The following is a 23,188-nucleotide window of genomic DNA, read 5'->3' on the forward strand; positions in this document are numbered from 1 at the left end:
AGGAAAAACCCCTTCATCAGATAAAACATCACGTGATATGTACATCCTAGAATTAGGAAGATGGTAATAAAGATACCCATGATGATTGGGGCTATACCCAAGAAAGACACACGGTAGAGAACGATAAGACATTTTATGCTTGTTGTATGGCCTGAGATTTGGCCAACAAAGACAATCGAAAGTCTTTAGGAAGGTATAGTTTGGGCTTTTATTCCATATTAATTCAAATGGAGATTTACTTTTTAAGACGGGAGTAGGTAGACAATTGATTAAGTAGACTGCAATAACAAAAGCATCAGACCAGTATTTTTGAGGAGAATGGGAATGAGCAAGTAAAGAGAGTTCAGTCTCAACAATGTGTCGGTGTTTGTGTTCAACCGACCCATTTTGAGAATGTGCATAAGGACAAGACAAGCGATGAGAAATGCCAAGAGATTGTAAAATGGAATTGAGTGAGCGAAATTCACCACCCCAATCGGATTGCAAAGCACGAATTTTGGTATTAAGAAGATTTTCAACAAGACGCTTAAAAGATAAAAAAGTATTGACGACATCGGATTTACATTTTAAAGGGAAAATCCATGTAAATCGACTATAGTCATCAACAAACGACACATAATATCGAAAACCTCCTCTAGACAAAATGGGAGCTGGTCCCCATACATCAGCAAACAGAAGTTGGAGAGGGGCGGTGGTCCAAGATTGAGAGGAAGCATATGAAAGTTGATGTAGTTTGGCTTGACAGCAGGAGGAACACAGCCCATCGTGAGTAGAGGATTTCATAGGAAGTGACAACTGTGAGATTATTTTGTGTACTAGCTGTATAGATGGATGCCCCAAACAAGCATGCCATTGAAAAGGAGTGACTCTGGATCCGTGGTAAGCTTGAGGAGATGATTGTGTAGAAGGGAAAACGTAGAGGCCTTCTTGATCAGTATGACCTTTGATGAGAGTTCTCTTGTAGCAGGAATCCTTCACATAAAAACAGGATGAGTGAAACTCAAAAAAGACAGAATTATCTTCACAAAACTTTCTAACCGAAATTAAATTTTTTGAAATAGAAGGCACATGATAGAGATGAGAGAGTAGGAAATTGCCAGATGATGAAGCTACGTGGGAGGTGCCTACATGATGAATAGGCAGTGAGTTTCCATCACCAACCTGTACTTAATCATCGCCCTTGTACTCAGAAAGATTCAAGGAGAGGTTAGAAAAATTATGTGTGAAATGGTGTGTGGCAACTGAATCCGGGTACCAGTTACTATCAACTGTGGAAACAATGTCAGAGGGACAGGAGGGTGCGGCAGTGTAGTGAGAAGAAAATGTGGGAGGAGAAGGGGATTAATAACTATGATCGAACCTAAAATAACACTGAAGGGCAGTGTGACCATGGCGATGACACATCTGATATGGTGAACGATTGGGTGCAAAGTGTGAGGGTGTGAATCGACCTGCATTGCGGCCACGCCCACGTCCCCGGTAACCCCCTCTACCTCTTGAAGGACCTCTTCTTCTGTTGCTGTTATGTGAAGTGTTGATGGTGGCTGCATTGGCAAAAAATTCTGGTGATGCAATGAGGGTGGTTTGATGGTGAGATATGCGTGATTCATGGTTGAGTAAAAAACTATAGACTTGAGAGCGAGTGAGAGGTTCTACTCGAGTTGTGATGGAGGTAACAACGAATCAAAATCGGTGCCCAATCCAGCCAACACATAAGCAATGAAATCAGAGGACGTTAATAGTTTTCCAGCAGCTGCAAGAGTATCCCGAATGAGTTTTGCCTTTTGGTAGTAACTGGCAATGGTATCAGAACCTTTTTTGAGTGTGGAGAGCTAATATTGGAGTTGCATAACTCGAGCTTGAGATTGGGAGGCAAACAGATCCTCTAAAATCAACCAGATTTCACGTGATGTTGAGGCTTTGACAACATGGGCTATGATATTTTCGGAAAGGGAAGAAATGAGGATGGCCATTATAGCTTGATCTGGCTGTTTCCAGTGAGGATAATCTGATCGTTCTTGCACAGGACTTTCATCAAGCAATTTGGGGGCTGTGATGGACCCATCAACATATCCATGAATGTTCTGATTGTTGAGATAAGGCATAAGTTGAGCCTTCCACAACAAATAATTATCATGGTTTAACTTGACTGTAAGAAAATGGGAGGAAGTGGGGAGGGAAAATTTTTGAGGTTCAGCCATGGATGAATTTCGGACGTGAGTCCTTTAACCAGCTCTGGATACCATGATGACAAACAGAGGGGAGCAGAGTAATAAAAGAATAAAGTAGACTTGAGAGAAACAATTCAAATGTGTTTTTCCTATTTATTCTGCAGTGCACAGTAGTCTATTTGTACACAAATGAGTACAACATATTCTCTATAACAGAAAGGTATTCGTGGGACATGTATACACATATAGCTATTCCAGACTATTCCGAATGACATCATTTGCTGCATTGTCCATTTGCTGAAGTGCCTTCTTTATTTTCTGATGGTGTGGTGATATTGTTTATACGATGGAAGGGAGGCAACACTTTGGTCTTTTTCGGTGGTTTGGAGGAAGATGGAAGGGTTTCTCTATCAAGAGTTTCTATTTTGGAGAGAGGATTACTTGTAGGTCTCTATCGGGGGTGATTTTTGAGGGAAGATGAAATGGGGTATTCTGTAGAGGTGAAAGACCAGTAGGTGTTGGGGGTGAAAAAAAAGGCCAAGTCACTTGTCCATGTCAAGTGGGACTTCGAAACGGGAAGAACAAGCAGGGTCTTTAGCATTACTCATATTGAATATTTTTGAAAGAGGGAGGATCAGGCGGATGAGTATCAAAAAGACATTTACACCCACCCAATAATTTTATGACACGTTTGCATTAGAGTAAGTGATTGAATATAATTGGTTTAGGTAATCCAATTCCATGGTACAATCTCCCCCTCGCTTTATCTCTTTCTCCCCTCTTCTCTCTCCCCACCAAACATTTGGTGCTCTCTCTCTCTCTCTCTCTCTCAAATCAAAAACTCTGTTCCCTACAAAATAAATAAAGACAAAGAAACATCACATAAAATAGCTTTAAAATGTCTATACCCAAACATAAATTGCAGTTGCTTCTTCTATGAGCTTAAGTGCAATACTGAAAGCTCTGAGCATGCTCTCATGGTGGTCATGTCCTCAGTCATTCATAAATAGCCAGCTAGTAAAATAGCACATTCCTTGCAATTTTTGACAAGGATGAAAACTGTCTTTTGCTAACTGATTAGGATTGCAATATTCCAGTTTAATTATAAAAAAAAAAAAAAATGCTTCAATTCCTTTAGTATTCGTAATTGATCACAGAAAACCTCAGTAGATCAAAAGGAGGAAATTCTTAGCTTCTTTTAAATCAATTTTGACCCGTACTCTCGTTCCGGGTTGATCAAACACAATTAAATGATCTCAGGGAGTTAATCATAGGTAGTTTCCAAGTGAATTCTTGATATGATTATACATTTAGATCACATGATCCTGAGTATGTGACTATAGCTTGAAAATGTGACCTATGATGATCTTGTACGTGGATTTCTTCAAAGGAAAATTGTATGAGAAATCCTTACAAGAGTTTTCTATTCAAAAAACTGTGTATCATTATTGTGCTATGGTCAACATTATGCTTCGCCGACTGTGTTGAAATGACTCAATACGGTTCGTTCGAAACGCCGAAAATGAGTTCAAGATTCTTCACCTTCGTCTCCACCTTTGCTGCTTAACTCCGAATTGTCCTTCTCAAGATCCACAGCTTTATTGCTCCTCCAATTTGCACCCTTTTTGCTGCTCGAATCCGCCGCGAACACCTTCAACTCGTCGACTGGCCACTCGAAATCCTCGGTATCTTTTTTCGGCTTCGTCTCTAGAACCTTCTTGACGACACCTATCTTGGAAGAGATCGTAGAGATAAGAAACGGATCCAGGTAATCCTCGAGCTTCCTCTTCGTCTTCGTCCTAGTTTTTTCCATCTCTTTTGCATCTTGCTTCCTCAGGGATTCCGTGAAACTCACCTTCAATTGTGAGGAGTTGTGGCTTCCAAGACCGTCTCTGTAACACGAAGTTGAATGAAACAACCTTAAAATTAAATTCCAAAAAATTTTCAGTAGAATTGGTTATGGAACAGAGAAAGAGAGACAACGAAGATGAGATGGTTGAGATTTGAGAAGTTGAGTGGTGAGAGGATGGACGGAGGAGGCGTCTCTGAATGTCTTCGATGGTTGCGAGAGGACTCGAACCTTCCGCTCTGCTTCCGTGCATCGTGTTTGCCGCCTCAAGTTTCACCTACTGTGTGGTGTTTTACGGTGACCCTCGACAGAGAACGGCAGGGATACGAAGGAGATGAACGTACATTATATATAAATATATATATACACACACACACACTCCATTCCATTTCAGAAAGAAAAACAATCATTGCAAGCATGGATGGAGAACACACCTTCTCGATACAACTTAATTTATAAGAAAATTTGATTTGAATCATCTCTTGCAAATCAATTATATCAAACATGAAATGCGTGTTTTTCACACCAATTTAAACGTAGAATGTCTCTTTAATAAATGTTTGGTCTATAAGAAAATTTTAAAAAAGTAAAGATACAAATTGATATAACATGATTTGGTATGTGTTTTAGAGTATAGAGCATATTTAACGCATTACATTAAATTATGTCGATTCATAAATTTATTTTGGTAAAATTTCTTTCTACATAAAATACTTTAGCTGATCTTCCATTTTGCAAGTAAGTAGGAACAAGTTTATGGTGATCCTTAATATGCAAGTGTAATCTGTTCAATTACATGCTTAATTTGACTATTAACTTGTCTCGACTAATCCAAATACGTGGAATGATGATGGGTTCAATGTTGTGATTCATCGTAAATTTCATTATTTCTAATCATTTCTATTGATTGGATAAGTTTTAAGCAACCATTAATCTAAATGAATTATATAAAAATAAACTCAAACTAATATGATTTTATATGATCTGTTAAATTTATATTACAATAAAAATAACTTTATAATATGATGTACCACATAAAATTATGACACTTTGTGAGCTTATTTTTCTATAATCCCTTTGTGACAATAGTATTTCTCCTTTGAATTTAGGAAAATATTCTAGTGACAAATAGATTATACAAAAGTAATATTACAAATTGATATGACTTAATGTGATTGTCAGATTGTAAAATTACTTTTATTATAAAATAGATTTAATGTATCAGATGAAGTCACATCAGTTTATGAGATTATTTTTATATAATTTATTTGTGGATGCAGGAATACTCTTGAATTTATAGTGCTAAAAATATTAGGTTCCTTCCTCAACTTGAATTTATAACCAAATGTAGAATACTAGAAGTTTTGTCAAGAAAAGAAGGTTAATTCTATCTTTATCAACAGAAATCAACTCATGTGGGGCTTCCGAAGAGACTGGTTTGGCGGCCAATCCTATGCGGCAACCCAAAGTTCTGGTAAGCCCTGATTTCACCTCCTAGACTGGCAGTGACGATTACCAAGCCCCATGCTGTTGGTTGGATGGTATGGGCGACATGGTTATTGCCAACATCAAACCAAGACCGAGAAGAAGACCAAGATGAAGATGATGCTGATGGATTCCTAGCATTCAAAATAGAGGGTGAATCACCGTATCTACCTGAGCTCGAAACCGAATCGAATGACTCTCCGATTCCAGATTCTGTTTGAGAAACTAGAGCAAGGCCGACATCTTCTTGGGGCGTTGAAGCACTCTCTAAAGCATTGTTATTGGTGCTTTTCTTGGGAAGTGGTGGCAGCTGTCTTTTAGTGTTGGTTATAAGGTTGTCTTCTCTGGTTGGCGACCCGTTAATTGAAGTTGGCTGTGAAGGGTAGCGTTTGGACTGCCTTTTTGGTTGTGTTGGCATGGCTGGTGGTTCACCCTTTATGGTGCCAAGCCATGGGATTGCTACAGAAACATCCTTACACTGGAAATGCTCGTGTGAATTGGTGCTGGTTAAGCTCTTGTTTTTTCCTATGCCTGATCCATGATTTCGGGGCTCTTCACGCTTCCAAACATAAACATGGGAATCTTCACTTGCGCTGATTATATATTTCCCACGCTGACAAAAAGAGGCTGCAATTTGGCTACTTGTATTTCGGAAACCTGCCATCCAACATCAACAAACCCAATAAGATTTACCGACAAAAAAATGGTAAAAACATGCATGTTTTAGGCGGAAATATGATTGTGTAAACACCTCTGAACTTATGAGTGACATCTGATGCAGTCAAAACTCGAATCCGGGAATCAGCTGAAGTAACCAGCACTTCAGATGGATTTCCTGGGGCAAACTTTTCATTCACAAAGTTATAACATGCCTTTTGGGAATGAAAACAAAAGATGACATGAGAACTCGAAACTGACAAGTAAGATTGATTACCTGAAAGCCAGTGATCTTTTTAGCCTGAGATTTCTTCTTTGTTTGAATATCAATCTGGCTTATTTGATCTAATTTGCAACCTAGGTAAGGTCACAAAATAAAATGCAATCAAGGTTTATGCTTATGCAATTTCATATGGTTGCATTCGAAAGTATGATAACGTTAGGCAGGCGGCCGGTTCGACTGAATTTTTAGTGTCGCACTAAAGCAACTCATCCATACCTTCTGTGCTATATGTGCGAATAGTTCCTTTGTGTGAACCAATTATGGCACCCTACATCTTTCAAAACATAAATTGTCACTGGAGGAACAAAGTCATGCTTCAGGTATATATATATATATGGAGACAAAAGCTAATTAGAACTGGACCTGGCCGTCAGGGGTGTAAGATGCAGCAGTGACCATTTCATGGAAGTCCATCCAATCCACAACTTGCCGATCGGGTACGCTCCATATTCGAACTTTTGCATCAAGTGAGCCACTGATGAAATAAGTGTCATCTATCGGATTGAACTGTATGCAAGTTACTGCAGAACGAATCCACATTCAAAAACCCAAAGTAATTTAGGGATACAATGTGGTGTTAGGTCCAAAATAGACATGGTTGGACATGAGAGAGGAGTATGTAGGAATGCTTTGATCCCTGTCATGAAATTAAGGGGGTTTGAAGATGCAAACTCCAACCACAAAGTTATAGTAATGGGAATGTTAAGATTTCTTACCATAATCGTTGTGGGCAAACAACTTTAGACAGCTCTTGGTTTCCAAATCCCATAACCTAACAGTTTTATCCATTGAAGATGAAAGCAACAGCTGCAAATCCATTCAAATTGGACCTGATTATATTAAAATCTCTGAATGATAATGCATATAAGAACTGTTTCACATCATGAAACCACATTGGCTTTGGCAGAATACTGGATTTTTGGAAAAGTGTTTTTTAGAATGTACAAGATCATGTTGTCTACAATTGTTGTATCATACCGACCTGAGATTTAGACCAGGACAAGTCCAAAACATCATCCTGATGACCTTGGAAAGAACAGACAGGCTTCTCCAAAAGCGAAAACATGCTTTCAGGCACGTGAACATAGTCGGGTATGGAGTTCCCTTTTCTGGTGCTAGACTTTCCCTTTTTCTTCTTCTCTGATGGCAATGACATAGCCTCACCAAGAGTCGGATTAGGTCTTTCTCCAGAAGCAGAGAAGGAATGATGAAGCGGGGTCGTATATCCAACTTCCTCGCCTAGCCTCAGAGGCATGACCTCGCATTCCTGCACTTCCCACACATGAATTACACGGTCCTCTCCTGCACTTGCAAGAAATCGCGCATCGTGGCTAAACTTGATAGTCCAAATCGACCCCTCATGAGCCTGAATTTCTTGGCACAAATGCAGAGCGGAGAGCTCCTTACACGACTTGCCACTTTGCTGGACTTTTATCCATTTTGAGGAATTAGAATTCTTTCCCAGTTTCGGCTCCAGCACTGGCGTTGGAAGTTGCGAAATCTCCCTCTGATCCTTTTCACCAATTAGTACTCCACTCATCGAGTTAGCCAAACCCTTCACGTTCTTCAACAGAGCAGCCCCTCCTTTCTTGCTCATTCTCAAACTCTTCGAGAAATACGAATTCACGCCCACTTTCCTGTCGATTTCATTCCCATCGATATCATTCATATTTCTCGATGACACGTTCTCTCGACGCATTAGCTCCTTCACCACCGGAGAATAGCCGACGCATTTCTCGAATTCTTCCATTGTCAACTTCTTTCCCGTCTGAAGGTCACTGAGCTTGTTCCACATCCCATCTTCCCCATATTCACTCACGATGAACTCCTTCCCCGTGTCCAAGTTCTTGATTAGAAAGAAAGCTCCAAAACAGCTCCGCGACAGGGTGCCGCTATGTCGAATTGGTTGTCTGGAGGAGACTTGTCCAGCTTCTTTTGGCGATATTCTGATGGCATCCAGATACGTAGGACATATTCGAGCATGTTGCGCTACTATCATCGAATAGGTTCGTGTGAGCCGTTGCTTCGATGTTTTACCGATGAGGTCCTCTTTCCTCCGTTTCGGTATTGACAACATCTCAATGTCCCCGTCGGATCGTGACCGAACTAGAACGATCGGTAAATGCGAAGGCGAAGGCGTATCTGATGGTGAAGGAGAAGGAGAATGAGAATGCAGAGGCTCGACTTGTTTCAGTTGATTTTTACTTGGAGAAGAAGGAGATGCAGAAGTAGTAGTATTAGTAGGAGGTGGTGGTGGAGGAGTAGGAGGAGAAGGCCTTGAAGAAAAAGACTTATCGGAAACAACACGTTTAAAGCTAAGGAGGTCTTTCTTGTTATCCCCCGCCACGGCCAATCCCATTCCTTGGAGGAGGCGCTTGCGGCGTTCATTGATGGAACCGGGTGTAGCCATCCAGATATCATAGTTGAGAGGAGCAGCAGGGTCGGAGATGATCGAGTTTCTAAATTTGGCAGAGCGTAGAGAAGAGACAGCAGAGGCGAAGGATGTACGAGTTTCGAATTCTTCGTCATCGTCATCGGAGGAGGAGGCAAGGTCGAGGGAAAAGGCGGAGGAAATGCGTTCAGTGGACTCAAGGAAGCGGTCGGCGTCTTCGTCACCGTCGTCGCCGAGGCCATCCCAGTTCATCGTCATGGTTCGTTTGCGTTCCATTTTTGGTGCATTCGTAAAATGGCAAGTCTGCATGAACGTGAGGAAAGGAGAAGGAATTGGGACTTAGCTCTAGGATGAAGCATGGAAGAGAGGAAAAGGAGGGGGGAAGGTAGTTGGTTACCGTTATGTATTTGGAGGAAAAGAAACAGTCAAAAGAGTCTGCTTCATTACATCTCTTCACGTCCTATATATATATATATATACGGGGACTGATTTTGGTAATTTCAAAGCTAAATAATGAACGATCGAACATGCACGTTTAAACATGCAATACACTCATAATATAATAGAGATAGAGAGAGAGAGATCGTGCAAATGATCATCATATATATATAAGTTATTACAGGATGGAAGGGAGATCGATATATAAATGCATTATGTATGCATTATGAGCGTTGCCACTGCTTAAAATTACATCTTTTGAAGATCTAATTTATCATACAAGCAAAACTCACACATTGACTTATACAAATTTGAAATAAAATAATAATAAAATACTATCATTTTATTATTATTATTTTTTTGTTTTTTTCTTTAATAGGGTTTGCAATTTTTATGAATTGGGTTAATACATGTAATTAGCATTCAAAGAAATTCCATTAGCACCCAATACATGATGTACTCAGAACTTGTGAGAGAGAAGTGCGTGGATTTGATTTTCAAATATTAAAATATATTTTGAAAAGTGAATGAGTAAAATATGTAGTAAAATATGTAAAAAGAGAGTGGGAGGAGAGGAAAAGAATAAGTAAAATATGTTTTGAAAAATGAATAATAGATCTTTAAATATGTAAATATACTAATCATAGCTATACAAATATTTGAAGATTCATAATCTAATGTAGATATATTTAGACTCATATTATGTAAATATGACTTTACATATACATATGCATAGACCAATGTAGATACTCTTACATGTAGAATGGATAAACTTAAAGTTAGCTCTACTTAAAACGTACACATATCTAAGTAACGCGCAATCAGTTTTGTACGTACAAACAAAATTACAATATTATACAAAATATTGTACGTAACGATTGATTTGTCTTTGATACATCAATAAAGGAAGTATAATATTTGACTTTATAAGAAAAATGAAAGAATTTGCATGCATGCACTAGGCTTTGAATCTTACCTACAATATATATATATATAATATAGGTAGGAATTAGCTTATAAAGTAGTAATATATAACTTTTGAGGTTATTATTATTAGAAGGTAGCAATTTTTTTTATTTTTTATTTTTTTTATTGATGTTTGCATGTCAATATTAATATTCGAAAGTAATTATGTTTTATTAAGAGCAGTGCTACAGCACGAGCTTGGTTATGAGAAGAATAAATTTTTTATTTTCATTTTTTTTAAAAAGAATAATTCACAACATCACTAAAATTAAAATACTTTCTTAATCACTAAGTAAAATAATAATAATTCAGAGCCGGATCGGGACCCATATCTCGGTAAGTCTAGCATTTAATTTGTTTTATTGAATGTAATTATTAACTTTCAAATGTAATTATTATCTAATATTGAAGCTTGAATATGAATATTAACATTTTAATATATGAATTCACATTCGAATGTAAGTATTAACATTCAAACATAAAGAACTGATGACACAAAAATAAGCTTAATTCTCACGTAAAAATAAAAAATATATATATAAAAAAAAATTCAAACATTGTCAACTTAATGATTATTGTTGGGTTTATAGAGCTTGGTTTTTTGGTGTGTCAGCCTGATTTGATAACTCGACCTCACAAGGATACATTATAGTTTTTGACAGATTTTCAAAGAGTCTTGGGCCATGGAGTACAAATAGAGAGTTTGTGAAAGGAAGTATTAGTAATAAAGTTCGCTCGATGGTCATGCAACAAGTAGCTCAAGCAAAACTGAGAAAGAGAATTCGCTCAAGCGAATAATACAGAAAAATGAAAATCATGAATTTCCACCATGTGACACTGTAAATATGTATTTAATGTATAGTTTAGTAAATTCTAAGGATTCTAAATAGTGAAATTTCACCCCAAAAGGTATTGGAAAATACTACTCTTCAAGCTGGTGGATCCCACTAGGACTTTTTATTTATTTTTTATTATTTTTTACTTAATGATTAAGTAAGTGTTTTTAATAATGTGGTAATTTTTTTAAAAAATATTTAAAAGTGTTAAAAAAATACAAAAGCAACTAGCGATGGCTCCTAGCCGTGGCTGTAGAGCCACCCAAGTGTATTTTGTGATTTTTCGACACAATAAAATCTTTTGTAGGTCTTTAGACATAAACATCATGTTGCTGAATCACATTAATTTTATGTCGTGTAATTGATTTTTTTGTATATAGGTTTATTTTGTCTGTCATCGTTTTCACAACAGTCATAAAAACCAATGATTATGAAAAGGTACTAGCTAGAAGTCACAATATGTTGCAAAAAAAATATTTTTAATGATTGTTGATTAATGTATTTTAAGGGTTTCTTGTGGCAATTTCTTCCGTACGTTAACAAAAATAAATAATAAATAAATAAATTTAAAAGAAAAAAAATCAGCTGCCACTCAACCTGCGTATTAATGTACTGATCATGATCCATCCAGCTAAAACCACCTTCGATCAGCAATTTGCTCAGTAGATGGCTAATTAAATGGAAACGGTAATTAGAGTTCTTATATCATTGGGCAACAATTTGTACGTTGTTATAAACGGACATGAATTTATCAACGAATTATATTAAATTATGTTAATTAATTAATTTATTTTTATAACATTTTTGTGGAAAAGCATTTCTTTTTATTTTATTTTATTTGGATACTGTACGTTAAGATTAGTTTAAGATCATAAATAAATAAATAAATAAATTGACCTCGTGAAGAATAATCACTAAACCCGTGGCCACATCTTAATCACAATAAATTCGCCCTTTTGCAGCGCCTAAAATCGTTGCAAATACCTACAGAAAACGCTGATATTAATCAATTGCAGCGTTATTACCCTCCTTGCATCTTCGACAGTATAAATGTGATATTTTTGATCAATAGCAACGTTATACAAAATACGCTGCAAAAGCATCCATTTGCAGCGTTCTTACACCGCTGTAAATACAATAATTTCACGCTGCAAAAGACCACCCCATCTGAATGGCTTGGCGCTGCAATAGATCAATTACAGCAAAATTTATCCTTGCTATATCATTAAATTTCGCTGCAATAGACATCCATCTAACAGCAGCGCTACAGTTGATTCGTTGCTTTTGTATGTTTTTGCAACACTTAAAATCGCTGCAATTAATCAATAGGCGCTGCAACTGATCTACGTTAAACGCAACATATCATTTTAGCGCTGCTTTTGTTACTCATTACAGCATCACTTAATCGCTGCAAAAAACAATAAAAACGCTGGAATTGATATGGCAAAGCAACAATTTGTTTCGTTGCTTTTGTTTAATTACAACGTAAATAAATCGCTGCAAAGAGAGAAGAAGCGCTGCAATAGAGTAGACCAACTGCAACATATTTACCATCGTTGCTTTGAATTGTAGTTACAACACTATGTAATCGTTGCGTTTGAGTGTTTGCAACGTTAAGAAATGCTGCAAATAATTAATTACAGCAATTAGGGAAATTATTTTATAATAGCTTTGATTTAATGGTATTGTATTTGCAACGATCAAAAAACGCTGCAAAAGATGGCTTTACAGTTTTTTTTTTCCCCTCTGCTTCGGCTTATAACTAAGTCAATTAACTTAGTTATATGTCCAATTTAGTAACAAACTTAAAATAATAAATTATTTTATGTCCAAATAATATTATTAATTGTTAGTTATTTATATGTCCAAATAATAAATTATTTGTGTTTTAATACCTTAAATCCAATTTATGAATTTTCATTATTTTATCACCTATATGAAACGACACCTAGCTAAAACCCAATATTAAGTACTTATAAATTAGCAAACATAATAAAAAATTCATAAACACGCATTATATAGTCAGCAATGAATATCTTGGATAAAAAAATCTATTGCTATTACATCAAACACAGAGGTTTTGATCTAATTCTCTTTGGGAATTCACAAAATATAGTTATGGGCTATACAATGGGGTGGACCAAATGGAACCAAGATCCTGCAACTTTTTTAACTACTAAATATATAGTGCAACCAGTCTTGCTCTTTTATAAATATAAATGTTATTTACACCAAGTGCACCTGGGCATTGTAGGCAGGATATATCAACTTCTCTTCTGCATCATGCGAGGGAAATTGATCTGTTGCATTGTTTATAACGTCTTTCTCTCCAACTCCAACCTAGCAGTGATAACAAAAATGACTAGTCAGGTGATTGCAAATACTTAGTAGTAGTGATTTATTATTATCAAACGCAGAAAGAAGTCCCAAAAATTCACCACATGTCTTTTTTCTAAAAACTACCCAAGTATTTTTTATTATCAAGAACTCAACAACTTCCTGCTGTAGCAGTTGCTGAAAAACGTACACGTGGTAAATTTATGTATGGGGAATCATTGCACACTCTCTACTTCACTATCTACTAGTTCTGCATCCTTAGGATACATCTAGAGCAGGAAAATCATCAAAACCAATCAACCAAGATTGCAGCAGTCACTGGTATCAAATGGCCAATACATTCAGGACTAGATGTGATCATATTCAATGAGGAGATTCAAAAAAACTATGCATTACAACTTCCAAACATCTCCAAATCAGAAACATTTAATTAGAATATGGACATATCTAATTAAGGACTGCACCATGCAATACCCAGCAGTATACAACATGGGAGTTTATGATGGATAGAAAGCAATTTTGCTACATGTAACCAATAACAATTGCTGCTCCTAGATTTTAATCTTCACAGAAAAATAAAACTGAATACAAACCACTTGATTTGGGGAGAGGGAGAGGGAGAGAGAGAGAAAGAGAGAGAGATCTCAGTGCATATACAATAGATCCACCCCCTACATTTCCAATGGTCTCCTAACCTTGGATTGCTAATTTCTTTTCTCATCTTTGCTTTTATTCCTCACAGTTTTTTTTTTTTTTTTTTTTTTTTTTTTTTTGCAGTTTTCCATTTGTTTCCCTTTTCTGAATGGATCCCTGCTATGCCAGAAAATAGATAAAACAAATTGTAAAGTTATTTTTATTTAGACATGCATATCTTGATGAACTTCATCAATCAATGTTGTAGAACACTTGATCAAGTTAGCACCGAATTTTTAATTGCAACTTGTGCATTACAGCAATCTGGTCTCCTATTGTTGGCCACACATTATTCTTTTATGAAAGTTTCTTTTGCCAAATTTTAGACATCCAATCCCTTGAAATTCACCAGTCAAGATAAAAAACATTTTAAGTGCCAAATGCATTAGGTAGTGGAAGCTTAAACAGCCCAAACACTGTGTTTTTACCTGCTCTACGGCTCAGTGCAGAACTTCTACACTGTATCAATAGCTATTGTCAGGTTTTTCCTACTTACAACCAACAATAAACTAATTTCTGAAGGACTCTTGTACTGGCTTAGAAGAATGTCACTGACTCAAAACTACTGAAGTTTCATCAAAGCCACCCTCTACACTTATATCACATCCTAAAGTTGAATCAAATCCAACATTTCACCCAAGCATCATAAAAACAACCCCCAGTTTCTTCAACACGACACTACATTATACTAGATGTTGAGCTATTTCCTGATGCACTCAAAGTTACATTGCAAACCACAGTTATAGTTCATATACAGCCTTGATAATTTCTAGTTCGGAATCTTATGATTCTAATTGCCTTCATATTGGATATTAATAAATATGAAGGCAAAAACACACCAAATCATACGGAAACACATTCTTATGATGCATAAAAGTGTACTTGAGAAGAATGCAGTTACATTGCTGGCTGGTCTACTTTCATTAACCTTTATGATAATGAAATACTTGAAAATGACAAAAAACAGTTTTTTCCAAGTGCACCAATTATTTCTATAGTCATCCATTTTTACCTGTCAGTGCTCCACTTCCTCATTTCCCGTATACTTCAAGACCAACTGCTCTGGTTACTCCTTTAATGCCCACTCTAAATATATATTTCACATATAATCAGTCAAGAAACATCACTCTCACTGTTAATAACATAATCAGAAACAATTGGCTGGACAGTAATACATCAGGACAATTTTCCTACTGTAACAAAAGGATGCTAAGACAACATTGAGATATGAACAAATTTCAAGCACTTGTTTCGGCTTGTTTTCAGTCCATAGTTGATTAAGGTACATTGAGATATGAAACCTCCAATGGCAATCAAATGGGCGACTCCAGAATCCAGCTGTGGCATCCCATACCCAAAGGCGATGGATATAGAAAGTAAAAGATGGTTTGTTACCTACCCATCTGTCCAGTATTTAAATAAAGTTGTAATAGATCAAGTTGATTCAGCCTCCATTTATTTATGGTTGAGTTAATAAAAGCTTTTCATTTAGTTTCACATTGGCTATAACTAAGTATGGAATAGCATTAGTTTGGACATATGTAACAGATTTTTTCTTGATCTAACGCGGATTCCAAGGAATAACATATGCAAACATTCTCCTTTCCTATTCACCTAATGCTAGGATTTGCTATATTCAATGAATTCCCATTAAAAAAAAAAAAACCTTACATGCCCTTTTTTTAATGTGTATTGTTCATGGCTCTAAAGTTTAGTTCCTGGTACATCTTCAGCCATATTGATTGATGAAGTATTTCTTGAGGGACCATTTGGCCATTTGTTCTCGGGAGTACTAATACCTATCCTGGTTTTGCATTAAAAACAGGGGGAACATGACCATAAATAAGGAGTGGATCAGGAGAACAGTTTGGTGTGTCATGTTCAAAGAATCTCATGACAACTCATCTCAATCCTTTCAAGGACCAGCTTGTCATTTATTTAAGAAACCCAATTCAGGACTACCCCATTTCAGAATCTGAAAGTGTTGTAGGAGGCTTTGCTTGTGGACAAGCAAGCCAAATTATAGACATAAACAAGTGGTCCTAAACCCCAATTTCACATAGTAGCATCAAACATTGATTATGAAGATCCAAGTTTATGCCATCACAGAGAAAAATGACACACTACTGGTAGGAAGATTCAATACGTATTCCTACTTATTGTGCAAAACCATACCTTGAATTATAAAAGCTAGGAAAACACCACAAAGTGAAGTGTACCATTGAATCCTCATATCTGAAGAAAAAAAAATTGTTAAATAGTGACAGTATGGGAACATATGAATGGTAAACCAAGACCAAGACGGAAAACCTGAATTAGAAAAGGGAAGAGACCGTATTACCTACTTTGGTCTAATAAGTTGCCCCGGTAAAGGATGGAAAAAATCCCACTGGGAACAAAGTTTGTAAAAATGCAGTGATTAATTTGTCAAATGTTGGTGCATAAGTGGTAAGTGAATAGAAAACTACTACCCCAATAAAAAGCTATTTCTCTTTTTTTTTCCTGTCTCTCTTTTCTGTTATATTAACAGATTCTCTCCATATTGTTAGACACACAATGTAACCATAACCTTAAACGCATGTTTTTGTTATGGTTACAAATTCTTATAGCTGTCACTTCACAAATCACAGTACCCAAAGATCAACTATGAACACTCTCCAGAATTTCATTAACAAAAAACATTTTTGCGCGAATGAATTTATTTGTCAAAGCCCATAAGTAAACTTAATAGAGTCTCTTAGGATACACGAGATCCTAAGGTCTCTTCACTTAAACTCTAAGGCAAGACTGCATTAGTAAATTTCTGCTTGCTGGGTGCAATTTCCATAGAGGCTCCATATCGCTTGGTATTGTGTTCAGCCATTAATTGCCTGTCCCCTAAAAGTGCTATAACAACAGAACAGATTCTACTTCAAAGCGAGACGAAGTATTCTTCAGTACAATAATGTGTTTACACAAATCTATATCCCAGGTTTTGCTTCCACCCAAATAAAACTCCACCAAATCTATAATAAAATGTCTGCTGGTCAACTTTCACATACTACTTGGTCATGTATTAAAGGAAGAGGAAGACATAACCTCTACATGGCAAGTACCCGTATTTTAAAAGAACATTACACTAGCATTCAAATAAGTGGAGATGAAACCATACCTGAAGAGATTTTAGGTGTCCCCGGTCACTCCAATACACTTATGGATGCCACAATAATACTGAAGTGCTGCATACCAATTGCATCATCTGTCCTATTATAAAAAGAAATACATGATAAGATCAGGCACCACGGCAATACTATAAATATTTAGAGAAACAATATACACTTCTTGAACTTACGAATCTAAGGTAGTATGTATAAGAAGACAGTGTACCCATAAACCCATAAAAGCATAGATCAGTTTCATTACTTATCCATCTAGATGTAGCCTTAATGAAGCTGTTCAGAATGAAGTTAAGCATTCTTCCAACTACAAAATATGCAATTACTGTGGATAAACAAGAACAATGACAGGTTGTGTATAAGTCCATCACTTGGTGTAAACATTATAAGCAACCTTAATTATCACCACAATTCACTTGTGTAAAATAAAATTAGACTAGCTAAATCACTTATACACTTACTTAACTTCCATAGAATCACGAAGGATTTTGCATATGCCCATAATCCGTCACATAATTGCGTTCTATACTTGCGTTCTTCTGTTTGGCCAACATTTTGAGAAGAAAGTGGACATTCTATACAGTGACATAATCTGAGTTTATATGCTTCCTTCCATGCCACCCATTTTTGTGGTTAGCAGACAATACCTAAGCTAAAGACATCTCATGTGATATTCCTACTTTTACATGAAGCTAACAAGCTATTCTATAGCTATATACATGAAAACAACTATCAGTATGGCCTGCATATATGCCAGGCCCTTAGTAAATTTCTGGTACTTTTTCTTATCTTTTTCTCTTTCACAGATTTCAAGATTTTTCCTGGAAAAATCTTGATACACCCAAAACTTGGTCATACATCAGAATGTACTCGTTTTCTATCCAAGCAAAATAAGTAAAAATCATGGTCATGATCATGAACATGTACTTAGTTGCAAGTTATCCTCATTAATATAAGAACATTAATTAGCTTTTTTGGCTGGGGTGAGACCAAGAAAGAGATCTCAAAGAACCGAACATGCATGCATGAGGAGGTAGTGTCATGATTAACGTGATAGACTGAGTGGGCTCAGGATTTTTGTCAGCAGTATACAGTTGTGTTTGTGTCAACTGTCATCTCTAATTTACAGCATATATACACAACTGCAGGCTGCAAAGCTCGTGATCTAATGGGACCCTGCTCTAAGCTGAGGTGCTCCTCAGTTCTCATCTTTCTTCCACCCCCTACATACCTTCAGCATGAATCCTCGATCAGTAGCTAGCTTCTACCTCGTTCGTATCCTGGCGGCCTGGCCCCACTTGCAGTCGACCTTTCTTAATTTGCTACATATGAACTTCATCATCCATGCATTCAATTATAGTACTCCTATATATATATATATATGCAACTAGTAAATTTTAGTGTATTAGACTAGCTAGGGTGAGATTTTTGGATGTTGAGATGGTCTCAATCCATCTCATCCCATCTCAACATCCAAACATCTCAACATTCAGTCAAGAAACAAAAAACAATGTTTGGCTATAAAATTACAATATCCCTTTTATCATCAATCAAGATATTATAAATCCAATAGTAGTAAATTTTTGTTTATGGCAGTAGCAAAAAGTAAAGACTGATGAGTTTAGAAAAGATGTGCAAAACCAGTTTCTTGTATGCTAGCTCACTACAACTTATGCAAACATTGCAAACCATATTCAGTTTACTAAGATTGATCGCTGCAAAGGTCTCTTAAGAATTATTTATTGAGAGTCTGGCATCAAAAGACTCATATTTTAAACTAATGTTTTTGTTGGACTTCTATTAAACTTATCGTAGGCAACATTGCTAAAACTATCGATGTTAAACAATATGTATTAGACTATGTGGCCATTTGAGCTAATGTTTTTATCTTTTAATCTATGCAAGAGTGTAATTATTGTACTCTACTTAACAGTCCATCACCCACAAATATATTATTTTTTAAAAAATAATTATTTCACCAAACTAGACAAACGTACTTTGCTCGTTACTCCTGTCCTAGTGTACGTATATATCTATATATATATATTCAAATATTATTTGGTACAATAGTCCAACGATGTAGTGTACGTAAATGTTCTCTTCCATATTACATATTTACAACAAAACTTGCCCAAGTCATTATTCTAATTCCATTACTTATCAAAATATCTCTTAATCACCTAGATTTACTGTTAATAAATGTGAAACGATGGTCAGATTATGTATTTATAGCAGTCAAGGCAGCTTAACCACTTAACCAACAACTAAATTATGTCGACAGTAATTACCTCAGAAAGAGCCCTTGTGAACCTCAATAATAATAAGATGCTTGCTGTGGAAAGCTCCAACTATTGCAGTTCACCTCATCCTTCAAAGTTTCCTACTTACAAAAACAATGATGGCATTTGTTTAGGTCACAACTATGCGTAAACTACAAAAGGGAAGAATGCAGTTGGTTAAAACCCTTATTTCTTTAAATTGTCTAGAATCGGATATCAATGCAAGACACACATATATAGAGCCCAATATTAAAGATAGGGAAGTACACAATCCTCCAACATCATAGATGCTTGTCCAACACGCATATGGTAAGGGCAGTCAATAGATTGTTAAGAGATTTGTAAAGTTTAATTATGTCCTGAAATGAGGCATTAAATAGGAAGTTGGAACTTGTCATGAAATATGTAAAATGAAAGTAAAAGTGGTACCAAGATAGAGGGTGGCTAGATACAACCAGTAGATGGGAGCGAAGTTATAAAAGAAATAATCAGCTTGAAAGTAGAAGGCTAACTCTCTTGAAATAGTATTTTTCAAGAGATTTAGTATGTGATTGAGAGAGAGCAAGAGAGTTTAGGACTGCATAGAATCACCACCTTGGTACTCCACATGAAGCAACAATAACACAATATTCCTAATCTTTTGAAAACCACAAACAACAAAAGCACTTAAGCAAATGGGTTGAAGGGTTCTATAATTAATTTAAAGTAGATAAGTTAATGATCAATTGGTGATTTTAAGGTATCAACTACTATTTCAGTTGCTGAAAGAAGAGGTATGCCATATTTTTTCTTTATAAACTCTGTTTTTGTATGCAGAGTTACAATTTTCAAAAAATAATTTTGTGCCCTCATACCACAACTTGACAATGCTTTCCAAATGACACACAAGGTTGGGGCATGCCAAATCTGACAGGAACAGCAAATACGTTTTACAGCACTGTATAAAAGGGTGTTTCCAAGAGTACACGCTACATGACTTGTATAATTCATCGAAAATAATAGTTGATCTTCTATCCAAAAGATGTGTCAAATTAACTAAAGTCATGTAGGATTGGATAATATAATACTCAAGAGTGGATACTCTATTTTCATTCTAAATAAGAATGAAAATGGTAATGAGTTATATCATAACAACCATGTGAGGCATTTAAAACTGTCCTGCTAATGACTGTAAATAGAATGTTGGAAGAAATAGCAAACAAGTATTGCTGTAGATTAATGGATGTTAGGGGGGAAAATTTATGGGTTTATAAATTAGGAAGAAAAGACCATCTTTCATAATTAAAAGATGGTTAAGAAAGATAGATGTCTACCCCATCTAACTTTCTCATCATGTTCATTTAGATCAACCCTTTTTTCCAATTTAGGGGCAAAGATATAATTAATTCCTCAAAAAATCTACTTAGAAAACATTTTAATCACATGACAAATACTAAATAAGAATTCCCTGCCCCCAACAGCCATAAATATAATAATAATTACCAGGAAATATAATAATTATTTTTGTAATAAGTCAAAGAATGAATATCCCAAAGATGGCACTCATTCACTCTGAAATTTTTTATAAACAATATCTAGTGTAATGTGTGGATAGGGTTTATATACAGCTAGAGTTCTGTTTCTCAAGTTGTGACATATCTGAGGCATGATTTGGAAGCTGCTTGTATAATTTTCAAGAGATATCTAGAATTGCGTAAACTTTTAGATGCAAGATAAATTCTAACATCAGTTTCTTTGGACAATCATATGCTAGATGTGAAGCTGCCCAACCCGGTCAGTACTTTCATCAAGAGAAGAATGGATAGCAGCTCTTAACATAAATAGATAGATTTTAACATATTTATAGCTGCATAAAACAAAGTTAAGGGGCCATGTGATTGTAAATTGTATATCGACATGAAGATGTTGCAAGGAGTTATATTTGGCACTACTACATACTTATTGCAGCGATTTTAAATGACAAAAAAAATAAGAGAGCATAGGAACCAGATTATGTATGTAGTATAATTATTAAGCTGGTTAGAAAAAGAACAGGGCGTGTAGATGCCAACAATTGCTGGATTAATGTCTTAAGAAGCTGGTTGCTTATTTTATGCAGTGAAATGAGAACATTTATCAGGGAAAATGTGTCAGAAGGAAAAGAAGATAACACCACAAAGAGGGAAAGAGAGAGGCTTCAGTGCATAGGGTTTCATTTAATATAATCAAGCCCCAACAACTTATTATCACCAATCCATGATAGAGGCCACATGAAAGAAAAAAAACATTAAGCACAACTATGCAAACCCGTGATCATTAATAATATAAGACCAACATAGTATAAGTACTTCAGTAGTACTTATGCTATGGTTAATGCCCAAGTTGACTTGACATTTCCTTCTGCATGTCACCTGACAATATTAAGGCTAGAGGAAGCTCAACCAGGTTAAATATATAATTAAAGGTCACTACCGTTAGTGGAAGTTGGATCATGAAAAATGTTCTAGTCATGATCTCATCCTTGACTGTGGGAGATCTAGATTCTACTCGAAAAGTAGCTATAAAGGAGCTGAAACACATTTATTTCCAACATGTAGTTTGGAAGAACGATGACAAGTCCAATGACATTGCATGAATCTGATATGCAGGTTTTGTAATTCATGTATTGTATTTAGCATTGGTTAGTCAAAACAATGCTAAATAAAGGGCATTTAGATATATAAATATTGTTAGTGTAAGCACCATATATATGGCAATTTCTTGTGAGTAGATTAATCTTCATGTAATTGGCTAATGAAGTTTCAGTTCATACAAAGTTTCTGCAATTTTCAACCAATGCAAGCAGGTGATTGCAACAAAACCATATTGTCTCTCTTCTCTCTATAATCAAAAAATACATTGATTATGCAAGAAACAATATATGAGATTATGTTTAATAAATCTCGTATTGAGTGCATGCAATAAGACAGTATATAATTAAAGTAAATTGGAGAATGACCTGTTTTAATAGATCGATCCCATTAATTAGTTCATCCACTACCCTTTATGATCAATAATGAAAATGGTTTTGGTGCAGCCAATTATCATTTATTTATTTTCATTAATTCCCATATATTCATCAGCATTAGTTAATCAATCAATGTAGTAGTTAGCTTAGACCTTACAAGCTATTTATGAAGACGAGTATATCCAATCTACCTAACAATAACAAGCTTTCGTACTCGTTTTATCCTTATGGTGTTTGATGAAGGCTTTGGGATTGGGGGGCGGGGGTGAGATCGTGAGTATCCAAGGGTCATTCCAAGTTTTGGTATTTACTTCATTATTGGATTGAAATCAGAAGCTAGTGGCAATGAAGTCTCTTTGCTTCAAGAGGCCTTTCCAAAATCTTGAGTTAGTAGGCTTAGGATGGATGGACAGCCAAGGTGAGCCATTTACATATTTATAAGAAAGCAGGGTTTTCCACACACTTTTGTTGTTGCTTAGTAGAGTCCACCCAAACTTACTCAGAAGTGCTTTGTTGAAAGTAGAGGTGAGTCTTAGCCCTAATCCATAAATGGATTTTGGTTGGCAAATTGATTTCCATGACTCAGGAATGAAATTATGGAATTTGTGTGTCAAAGCCCGACCAAAACCTCATGTACATTCTGTCAATGTTTTTTTCAAGA

General features: G+C 36.0%; 2 protein-coding genes across 3 annotated transcripts; both read right to left on the minus strand.

Annotated features, from left to right (window-relative positions):
• Window positions 1–3,338: 3,338 nt before the first annotated feature.
• Window positions 3,339–4,462, minus strand: LOC122276382. Of its 2 annotated transcripts, none has more exons than XM_043086043.1 (2): window positions 4,152–4,462; window positions 3,339–4,063 (listed from the first exon to the last, which is right to left on the minus strand). In XM_043086043.1, exons 1-2 carry the CDS (start codon window positions 4,271–4,273, stop codon window positions 3,700–3,702), a joined length of 486 nt encoding a protein of 161 aa, XP_042941977.1. In that variant the 5' UTR covers window positions 4,274–4,462; the 3' UTR covers window positions 3,339–3,699. The 2 variants fall into 2 exon arrangements, with proteins under 2 accessions (XP_042941977.1, XP_042941978.1); XM_043086044.1 differs by having other exon boundaries at window positions 4,155–4,459.
• Window positions 4,463–5,331: 869 nt separating this feature from the next.
• LOC122276376 (WD repeat-containing protein 44-like) lies at window positions 5,332–9,274 on the minus strand. Its single transcript, XM_043086033.1, has 7 exons — window positions 7,428–9,274; window positions 7,162–7,252; window positions 6,809–6,966; window positions 6,662–6,713; window positions 6,440–6,519; window positions 6,257–6,350; window positions 5,332–6,162 (listed from the first exon to the last, which is right to left on the minus strand). The coding sequence occupies exons 1-7, from the start codon at window positions 9,144–9,146 to the stop codon at window positions 5,432–5,434; spliced, it is 2,925 nt and encodes a 974-aa protein (XP_042941967.1). The 5' UTR covers window positions 9,147–9,274; the 3' UTR covers window positions 5,332–5,431.
• Window positions 9,275–23,188: the final 13,914 nt, after the last annotated feature.

Source organism: Carya illinoinensis, chromosome 9 (assembly GCF_018687715.1).
Source record: "Carya illinoinensis cultivar Pawnee chromosome 9, C.illinoinensisPawnee_v1, whole genome shotgun sequence".
Taxonomy (NCBI): domain Eukaryota; kingdom Viridiplantae; phylum Streptophyta; class Magnoliopsida; order Fagales; family Juglandaceae; genus Carya; species Carya illinoinensis.

What these genes read in the sequence shown, in the direction of transcription:
- LOC122276376 (XM_043086033.1), bottom strand. Translation starts at nt 9,146, where the DNA reads ATGCAGACTTGCCATTTTACGAATGCACCAAAAATGGAACGCAAACGA. An exon ending in TGTCCTGGTCTAAATCTCAG is followed by an intron (nt 7,253 to 7,427) that starts GTCGGTATGATA and finishes ATGGATTTGCAG; the next exon opens with CTGTTGCTTTCATCTTCAAT. An exon ending in TGTCACTCATAAGTTCAGAG is followed by an intron (nt 6,163 to 6,256) that starts GTGTTTACACAA and finishes GTTGGATGGCAG; the next exon opens with GTTTCCGAAATACAAGTAGC.
- LOC122276382 (XM_043086043.1), bottom strand. Translation starts at nt 4,273, where the DNA reads ATGCACGGAAGCAGAGCGGAAGGTTCGAGTCCTCTCGCAACCATCGAA. An exon ending in TCAACCATCTCATCTTCGTT is followed by an intron (nt 4,064 to 4,151) that starts GTCTCTCTTTCT and finishes TTCGTGTTACAG; the next exon opens with AGACGGTCTTGGAAGCCACA.